Source organism: Oncorhynchus mykiss, chromosome 17, assembly GCF_057628025.1.
Source record: "Oncorhynchus mykiss isolate SJ-2025 chromosome 17, ASM5762802v1, whole genome shotgun sequence".
NCBI classification, from domain to species: domain Eukaryota; kingdom Metazoa; phylum Chordata; class Actinopteri; order Salmoniformes; family Salmonidae; genus Oncorhynchus; species Oncorhynchus mykiss.
In genome coordinates this window covers 48,181,817-48,192,119 of record NC_143038.1, presented here as the reverse complement: position 1 = coordinate 48,192,119, position 10,303 = coordinate 48,181,817, and the positions used below count along the sequence as shown (strand labels likewise).

The 10,303-nt window shown below is 42.8% G+C and overlaps 1 protein-coding gene across 2 annotated transcripts; it reads right to left on the bottom strand.

The window, feature by feature from the left end:
* Window positions 1–396: 396 nt before the first annotated feature.
* si:ch211-117k10.3 (Krueppel-like factor 15) lies at window positions 397–9,852 on the bottom strand. 2 transcript variants are annotated; one of them, XM_021569389.3, is made up of 3 exons: window positions 9,671–9,852; window positions 5,391–6,467; window positions 397–3,155 (listed from the first exon to the last, which is right to left on the bottom strand). In XM_021569389.3, the coding sequence occupies exons 2-3, from the start codon at window positions 6,410–6,412 to the stop codon at window positions 2,987–2,989; spliced, it is 1,191 nt and encodes a 396-aa protein (XP_021425064.2). In that variant the 5' UTR covers window positions 6,413–6,467; window positions 9,671–9,852; the 3' UTR covers window positions 397–2,986. The 2 variants fall into 2 exon arrangements, with proteins under 2 accessions (XP_021425064.2, XP_036806335.2); XM_036950440.2 differs by lacking the exon at window positions 9,671–9,852 and having other exon boundaries at window positions 400–3,155; window positions 5,391–6,489.
* Window positions 9,853–10,303: the final 451 nt, after the last annotated feature.

Below are 10,303 nucleotides of genomic sequence, written 5' to 3'. Positions count from 1 at the left end.
AGTCCCAGAGCGACTCAGCTCCACACAGTGCCAGACATTCCAGTCTTACAGGCAGGCTGGTTTCTGAAGCACACTGGGAGAATTTCTCTCTCTCTCTAGCATTGTAAACCCAAATTTCTTCACTCTGTAACAGCGGAATCAATGTTAGAAATATGCCAGGGTTCAGAGTACTGAAGCCTACGGCATTCTCTTCCGAGGCAGAGACTTGTAGGAACAGCCTCCCACTGTGCCACAATCAACACCTTTATTTGGTGCAGAGACAAAGCAATAGTTTTACAATCTTTGAATGTCACTCCAATGAAAGAATAGATGGACTTAATGACTTCCCAATGAAAGCATGGATAATTTTGTTTCTTGAAATACACAACAACAAAAAAAGCCATGACTCAAATAATGTTTACATTTTCTTATCCTTTATTCTCATACATAGGAAAATAGCATTTCTGGTATTCAATTCTTTTTTTAACGTGTATTTCAGCAGAACTGAATTATTACAGTAGTTAGATAGAGTTACTGGGAGAGAGCGACCCATGGTTGAAAGTAAGGCAGAAAGGGGAATATTTACAATAGGACTGAATCAGAGGGACCCGATCAGCCATGTCCAAAGAAAGAAATACACAAACAATATTAAAAACAACAAACTGTTTCTGTAATGGCAAGATACCATTTAATGATGATGATTGCCAGTGATACTGATGATGTGGTGGTCCATTCTGAGTTTACCCATCCAAATGGGTAAATGTGTTTAAAAAAAAGGTTGGCTCATCATAAGTTCTGAATCACTGGGATGGATGGCAAATGTGAGTGATGGACTGGAAATTTGAGTACAATATAAGTGGGTTTAAAGCGCATGTACCCACTCTGGTTTCTCTGAAGGAATATGGGCCAAAACTGCTACCCTGAAAAGTCCATTGTTTTCTCTATATGGTTTCCTAAGTGCAGTAGCCTGTTGAAAAAGCACATTTTACACTCAAATCCAGAGATACAGCTTACATACTGGTAGCAGAGCCCTCCAGTCCTTGGCATAGCATTTAGAAAACAACTTTATTGTCCATGTCTTACAGCACACATCACACACAGTTGAGACAAGCACAGGGTCAAGCTGCAGTGCAGGGCCCCTGGATGGAAAGCATGCTGTGGGGTTAAGGGCCCAACAGTAGAAGAACATCTTTAGGATGTGAATCCAGCAGCCCTTCAGTTACCAGATCAATTCACACCTATTTTTCCAGTGCCCGCCACAGGATTTGAACCAGACACCTTTCAGCAACAGGTCCAATTCCTTAGCCGTTGGGCTACCTATAACTTTTCTCCATGCTTAACCCTCTCCTGCTGAACCTGCTAACATAAGTGCACTTGAGAACAGAGGGCTCATATTGATGAGGTGTGATGGGTTAACTCATTAACGGAAGAGTGAGTCTCATAATTAACTCCCGTCTGGCTGATCTGATGACCCCTCAATAACATTCCACAGTTTCACCAAGCACAGACACCACTGGATAGCTTAACGTACTGACTAAGGGTTTTTCTGGAAAGGAGCTTCTATATGTTCTGTACATGTAAATGTTATATTTTACAGACACAGATTGGACAACGATCAGCTGCCCTTTTCAGGTACAGTACTGTACACTATAAATGACTAGCTTTGCTTGCTGGCCTAACCTACTAACCTTTACTAGTGTAAATGACTAAGCACTTCTTCATATCGGATTGCTTTGCATTGAAAAGCCCATGTATAAAACATACAGCATACACATAAGTAGCTTTCGCCGAGTCTCTTTTGTCAGTTTAACATTGATTTCAAAGACATATAAAGACAGTAAAAGAGCTTATAGGTTTAAGAGTGTGGACCAGGTGGGCTACGGTGTCTGCTGGTTTTCACTCAGTTACTTGCCTTCAATCAGCATCTGACGCAAACCTGGGAAACCAGGTGGCTGTGAGTGGACTCTTAACTAACCAGTTATTACATAATGGACCAGTAAAGCACCATGGTGAAAACCAGCAGACACTAGTCTGCAGCCCTGAGGTCTTTTAGGGAGTGGGAAGAGGCACGAGGTCAGGGAAGTGGTGATAACAGTACTGAATTGGCCGTTAGGGTCAGGGGGGATGTGATTGGGCCAGAGGTTTGGCACTATGGGGAGCAGGAGGGGATATGTAAGAGATTTAGACTCAAACCTGTTCTCTGAGAGAATCTGGCAGCTCACATATCAACACAGTACTTTCAAATTTCAACTGGGCTAATGGCACAGATTATGGGCTAGAATGAGCTGGGCCAGTGGATTTACCTCAAACTGTCTTGAGGGTCTAACTCCTGAAGCAGATTCACAGAGCAATATAATATGTAGAATAGAATGTGTGACAGTGTAGTCTTTTAAACACAATCTAATGACATATACAACATTATCTTCTGAGAGTTAGACCATGTGCAGCTGCCTGTCACACTTGTCATCTGCTAAGGGTAGCGAGGTGTGTGTGTGGCAGGGGGATTTGATTTAACCTAAAGGCCTGAAATCCGCTTTAAGCTGAACAATCACATCCTTGAGATGGCCGTTACCTGTTAGTTCACTGTCTAGCACCAGGACAAGCCCTCATCTGCTCTGCTGCAGGAGGGAGGAGAGGAGAGAGTAAAGAGGGCAGAGCTCAGCAGGGTCTGAATCAGATTCAGAACCCTACTCTAAGTTCTGGCCCAGGTCTGCTCCTGTAGCACCAGTATCCTGATGAGGACTCAGACTCCCTAACAGGGCCTTCCCGGGGAAGGTCTGGGTGGATGAGTGTGATTAGTCTGTTCACCTGTGGTCGGGTTGAGGTTGGACTGGGCAGGGTTGGGCAGGCACAGCCAGGGTGTAGGTGTGGGACCAGGCTGCTCTGAATTCTAGAGGCAGGTACTAATAATTCTGCCGTCCAGGTCAAGTGCTGCAACGGGGTTAAGGGTGGCATCAGGATCACGACTGGGCTGAGCTGGGTTTGCTGTGTCGAGATGCTGGCTGGGTCAGACGGTAGTTCTGACGATTCTGCCAGGCCGGGGGCTGCGGTGCACCTTGGTGTGTTTGGAGAGGTGGTCACTGCGGGCAAACTTCTTCTCACACAGAGAGCACTCGTAGGGCTTGACCCCGGAGTGGGAGCGCCGGTGACGAGACAGCTCATCAGAACGAGAGAACCTACAGAGATAGAGGTGCTTTAATGATTTCTCAGAATTTTAATTGTTTCTACGCTAAACACTTAGCTCAGTTGGTTCCAGCTAAGTGTGTCAGGAGGCCTGTTATTCCCACTGTTTGATTGCCCCCAAATTAGAGCTCAGACCCAGCTCTGAGGGAAATAGGAACACTAAATGGTGGGTCAAACAGTATTTACAATATACAGTGCCGTCAGAGAGTATTCATACCCCTTGACTTATTCCACATTTTGTTGTGTTACAGCCTGAATTCAAAATGGATCAAATATGTTTTATTCTCACCCATCTACACACAATACCCCATAATGACAAAGTAGAAATTTGTACACATTTATTGAAGATGAAATACAGAAATCTAATTTGCATAAGTATTCACACCCTTGAGTCACTAATTTGTAGAAGCACCTTTGGCAGGGATTACAGCTATGAATCTTTCTGGGTAAGTCTCTACGAGCTTTCCACACCAGGATTGTTTAACATTTGCCCATTATTCTTTTCAAAATTCTTCAAGCTGTCAAATTGGTTGTTGATCATTGATAGATAACTATTTTCAGTACTTGCCTTAGATTTTCAAGTAGATTTAAGTCAAAACTGTAACTCGGCCACTCAGGAACATTCACTGTCTTCTTGGTAAGCAACTCCAGTGTAGATTTGGCGTTGTGTTTTAGGTGATTGTCTTGTTTAAAGGTGAATTAGTCTCCTAGTGTCAGGTGGAAAGTAGACGGAAGCAGGTTTTCCTCTAGGATTTTGCCTGTGCTTACCTCCATTACGTACATTTTTTATCCTGAAAAACTACCCAGTCCTTGTTGATTAGAAGCATACCCATAACATGATGCAGCCACCACCATGCTTCAAAAATATGAAGAGTGGCACTCAGTGATGTGTTGTGTTAGATTTATCTCAAACATAACACTTTGTATTCAGGACAAAGTTAATTGATTTGCCCCTTTTTTTATGCCTTATTACTTTAGTGCCTTGTTGCAAACAGGATGAATGTTTTGGAATATTTGTATTATGTACAGGCTGACTTAATTTAACTCTGTCATTTAGGTTAGTGTCGTGGAGTAACTACGTTGCTAATCCATCCTCAGTTTTCTATCACAGCCATTAAACTCAAACTGTTTCAGTCACCATTGGCCTCATGGTGAAATCCCTGAGCTGTTTCCTTCCACTCCAGCAACTGAGTTAGGAAGGACAACTGTATCTTTGTAGTGACTGGATGTATTGATACACCACCCAAAGTGTAATTAATAACTTCACCATGCTCAAAGGGATATTCAATGCCTGTTTTTTTTTTTTTTACACCCATCTACCAATATGTACCCTTCTTTACGAGGCATTGGTAAAACTCCCTGGTCTTTGTGATTGAATCTGTTTTGAAATTCACTGCGCGACTGAGGGACCTGTGTGGGGTACAGAGATGAGGTAGTCATTCAGAAATTATATTAAACACTATTATTGCACACAGAGTGAATGCATGCAACTTATAATGCAAATGTTAGGCTTATTTAGGTTTGCCATAACAAAGGGGTTGAATACTTATTGACTCAAGACATTTCAGCTTTTCATTTTTAATTAATTTATAAAAAATTCTAAAAACATCATTCCACTTTGATATTATGGGGCCAGAAAAAAAGGAATCTCAATTTTATCCATTTTAAATTTGTGCTGTAACACAACACAATGTGGAAAAAAGTCAAGGGTTGTGATACTTCTGAAGGCGCTGTACAAACATTATAAGCATATCCTTTCACATCCTCTAACTACTTTAATAACCCTAAGCCCAATCATTTCCTTACAGAGCTCACTGCAGTTACATATTGGGAAACTGTAACTGTTAGCAACAGTGAGTGTGTTGTAATATCTAATATTTGCTGAGCTTCTTTATTGTTACCATTTCATACCAGCTCTACTCCCTACCTCTGCAGAGACAGAACAATATTTTCTTTATGCTCAGCTTTACAAAAGAATTACAGTGAAATACTGTATTTCAATATCCCAACAAAAATAACAACCGTCATAGAGCATCTGTTTGTCACTGTCATCATCATAACCACTTCATTTTAAACCAGTCATTACAGGCTTTTCTTTCTTCTCCCTCCGTTTTAGTATCCTATCACATGTTAATGGCTAGCCTATATGGTAATAAACTACATGTAACAAACCCAAGGTTCCTGTGTTTTCTCTGCATGTTGACTAGCATTGTTATGATTTAACCCACCTCCAGACACAGTCAGGCCAGCTGCAGGTGTATGGCTTTTCTCCGGTGTGTCTGCGGAAGTGGGCCTTCAGATGGCTGCTCTTGGTGTACATCTTCTCACAGCCCGGGTGAGAACATTTGTGTACCCTCAGTGTCTCTTTAGGAGGGGGTCTGTTGACTCTAGGGGGGGCCACAGATTTGACCACAACCCCTCCACTGTGACCCCCAATGACTGTTGCCCCAACAAGCCCCCCGGCAATCCTCACAGTGATCGGTAGAGGGGCAATCTTCACGTACTTCTGGTCTGGAGCGTCCGTGCTGGCTATGTTGAGAAGGGTGGCTGAGGTGGAGGGCACCTGTGAGGCCAGCAGGGTAACATTCTGCCCTCCGTGGAGTCCCAGAACCAGGTGGGCCAATCTCAGCCCACTGGATGCACCAGGAGGAGAGCCTGTCTGGGGGTGAGGCTGGGCCAGAGGCAAGGACTGGACCTGGAAAACCAGGGGTGCTCCCAGGAACACCGAGGGGGTGAGGGGGGATGGGCTTCGGGTGTGAGGGCAATTGGGGGTTTGTGGGCTGGGGGGTGACAGAGCATTGCTGGTCCCTGGCTCACTGTGTCCCCCTGAGGAGAGGGGTTGTTCCATGGAGCTGGAAGGGGAGGGAGCTGGCTCCTCTATGGGTTCACTAGAGAAGAGAACCCCCTCTCTCACCAGCTCCATCTTCTCCCTGAGGAACTCCTCGATGTCCTCCATGGTGGGAGAGAAGGGTGAGGGCAGGCGGGGGCTGAAGTCAGGCAGACCCTCTGTGGGGGACAGATAGAGTCGGAGCAGGCCCCCTTCCTCTTCGTCATCCTCCTCCTCTCCAGGGCTGAAGCTGAGTCGAGCCCCCATGTCCCCGGCCTCGGGACTGTAACAGGAAGTAAAGCTCCCCCCCTCGCTCCCCCCCTCACTGCCCTCTCCCTCTACAAGCCCCAGGGAGACCAGGCTAACACCTTCCCTAAAGAGGTCATTATCAGAGACCAGCGCTCTGTTGCTTAACGACACCATTGATACAGTCCAGATACAGTCCAGATACACAGGAGAACCACGCTTCTCACTACACCTGCATAGAAAACGTTGGGGATACCGCAGTTAAAAACGTAAATGCTGAATCATGAATAAGAATATAATATTTAACACCGATTGAATTAAGTACCTAATTATAGGGCAAAATAAATATCATGGGGATGTATAGAAAGGGTAGTTGAAAGCATTCATTCTCGTAAGAAAGTCAAACTCATTCAATTGAATGCGTTTCATTAGCAAGATCTCTTTAGTTATTACCATTTCGCAACCTGGTAATAATAACTGAAACCTGACAATCTACAAACGACTAGGCCAAACATCCAATCCAATGGGATCAAGGCCTACACGCATGTACTGAAACAGAGCAAATCTTATCACCAAATTAAAAATAATGAACACGTTAGTGCTTTTTAATGTCATTCATACCAATGTAGCAAAACTCTGGATAATTAAATGGATACATTGTGCATAATAATGTGCCCAGTGTAAACAGTAGCAGGGTTGCCATGTGGGCGGTTTTCCTTTGAAAACCATATCGTGGGTGAAAATGTCATTTCTCTTTTATTTGTATTACATTTCACTGTGACCTACTACTACTGATAATCAGGGAGTGATGCAGGCTGTTGCTGAGTGAGTAAGTCAGTGGCCGTGTTCGAGGGGATCATAACCACAATATCATGGGTAAATTGTGACTGACCGATCTACAAATAATAATGAGTTGTTATTCCTGATGCAAGGTTATCAGTCAGTTGGCAGTCACCTGCATCGGCAGTCACCTGTTCGCTGTATCCTGACAACCCCCAGTCCTACCAATCATTACTAGAGCCAACACTGCAAGGGAGAGAAACTGAGAAATAATCATCCAACAGTTTCAGCAAGAGGATCGAACTATGTGCTTTCTCTCTGGGTAAACTATGTAGCCAGGGCTCAAAATTAAGGGCCCCCCGTCGTCCCGGGACGATAAATAAAAATGTCTGGGATGATATAAACAGACTCTAGGACAGTTCTAGGCCGATAGATTCTAAATCATACAACCACTGTACATAAAAAAACAAGTTAAGCAATGAGGCTAATGCAACAGATCAGAACATTTAGCTTAAAATAATGATGAACTATTTCTTCACATTAGTGCAGCAATGTGCACACAGCAGTACCCTACACGCGAATGTTCCAAAATGCAATTAGCGGGAATGCACCTTTCTAAAAAGCCACCACACATGCGAGGGGTTTCATGTGACAGAAATTAAAATATCCTTTTGAAATTTTGAAAGAGGGGAGATCTAAAGATGCAACAACTAGCATGGGTTGCTAATATGGATAAGTTTGAGTCTTTGCCTGCTGGACAATGAAAAAGTTGATTTGAAAATCAATAGAAAAATAGAAAATGTTGGTTTCAACGGCATAAGGATTTTTTTATTTTTTATCATTCCCTCAACATATGGTCTGATTTTGGCTAAGCTACTTTGAAACAAGGTAAGACATGCCTCATGAATAACATTTTAAATGTTATGGCTTATTAGTTTCAAAATGCTGACTGCCTCCACTCAGATTTCAAAGTGGGCGATGTGTGCGGTGCGCAACAGGAACTAGCCTTTCTCTCTGCTGTTGTGACCATTTCATCTGAACGAACCGTGCTTGGAGTATGTCAACAGAATCAAACCTTTAGATGTTAATGTTAATTATAAACTGTGCGATTCCAGCCCTGAATGCTGATTGGCTGACAGCCGTGGTATATCAGACCGTATACCATGGGTATGACAAAACATGTATTTTTACTGCTCTAATTTCATTGGTAACCAGTTTATAATAATAGCATTAAGGCACCTGGGGGGTTTGTGGTATATGGACAATATACCACGACTAATGGCTGTGTCCAGGCACTCCACGAAGCGTTGTGCATAAGAACAGCGCTTGGCCGTGGTATATTGGCCATATTCCACACCCCCTCGTGCCTTATTTCTTAATTATTTGTATTTTATTTAACTAGGCAAATTACAATACTTTAACTAGGCAAATTATACTACATTATAATTGTCAAACATGACTGGCGTTTAGCCTATATTTAAGTAATTAAAAGTATCTTTAAAATGTGGCTTTGGTATCGGTGTGGACGAGAGGCTGTAACCAATATGCATATTACCTAGTCTACATTTCCATGTAGCCTAATTCTTTTTGTACATTTATGCTAAATAGATTTAAATATTATTCCAATGTCTTTTTAGAGGATTCTTTTGACAGCCCCATTTATCTATTTCGGTAGTAGGCTACTCTTATTAGCCTTTTAAATCTATGAATGACCTATGTCCTATGAGTAGACCCAATTTAATTTGGGACGATTCATCTTCAGTTTGGGACAGTTTAAAATTGCACTTTGGAACGATTTTGGGACAGTGATGAAAAAACGATTGAGCACTGTATGTAGCAAGTTAACATTGGTCAGAAAGTTGAAGTCAGAGGAGAGAGAGCTGCAAGCTGCAGCACAGAGCGGAACCGATTAACTCCATTACTATCAAATTATAATAGCAGTGATTGATTAATAGTACAATAAACTCTGTTGATGTACTGGACTCATGATGGATGGCTTCTCTCCATTTTGCTTTCCATGTTGCTCCAGAGGGGTGGATGACTAGGACATCAGACTGCATCCACACATTAACTTACTTTAATTAAATAAAGGAAGCCAAAAAGCTAACTTTTTGGGCTTTTCGATTTATAGTTCAAATTAAATCATTTGGTGTGATAAACAATTAACAAAGGGATAAATGTAGAGAACAAGGTAAAGCAATTTTACCAGCTGTATTTAGATTGTCATTATGGAGACACCTATTGAATAAATGTGTCAACTCTTCACTTGCTGCGGAATTTTTTTTGGGGCCTAGTTCAGGCCTTGTGGGTGGGTTTTGAGCAATAATTGGCTCAACATTTAAGCTGGACCTGGCAACCCTGAACATTGGCCACATGACGCGCATATGTGTATCGGGCGCAAAACAACATGGAGCAGGACCGTAATAAGTGCGTATTACACCGAAGTGAAAACTGTAATACGCCTACAATCGATTAACTATCTTCGACATCCGCAAACAGTATTATTTACAACTTCAACTGCTTTTAAATTCAGCGTATGGGCAGGTGAGGCACATGGCAAAAGGGACCTGACTACAACAGCCAGACAGGAATTCACAAGTTCGGAGTGTAGGGTCAACCGAAAACAGCAAATACCACTAGTGAGGGTGAACTTACCGTAGATAATCATTAACTATATTAAAACCTTTCGAAATGACCGTCCTCGAAGTTTTTCGCCGTCTTATTTTTGCAGAAAGGGATCCCGTCCTTGCCACAGTTCCATGTTGGCATTATTTCTGTGGCCATTACATGACTGCATTGCTGTACACTAGGAGGCATTGATCCAATTCCGCCGTTCTGATTGGCTAAGCGTACGGAGGCTCGCCCTAAAACAAGGGATTCTATTGGTTTCCGCTCGATGGGCGCGTTTTGCCATTATTTTGGGAACTGTCACTATTGTAGGTTCCTGTCCAAGTAGCCTACTTGAAGGGTGCGGCATTCAAGTGCTAATCGGAACTAGGAAACTGACATTTTCGACTTGTTAACTGGTCTGCTTGTCGTTATACACGTGTCGCCTTCAAACAGTTAACAAGTCGAACATTTCCAAGTTTACTAGTACGTGGCAAATGTATCCAGTGTTTTCGAAATGATGTCATATACAACGTGGCTCATTCAGTAACTATGTCAGTCATGAACTGAACAAGATGGTAGAGCTTTGCACTGCAGGTATGGTACAATGGCCCTTTTGTTCAACTGTAGGCTATGCATTGCTTAATTCGTATTAACAGTGACAGCCTTCTTCATGCTTAA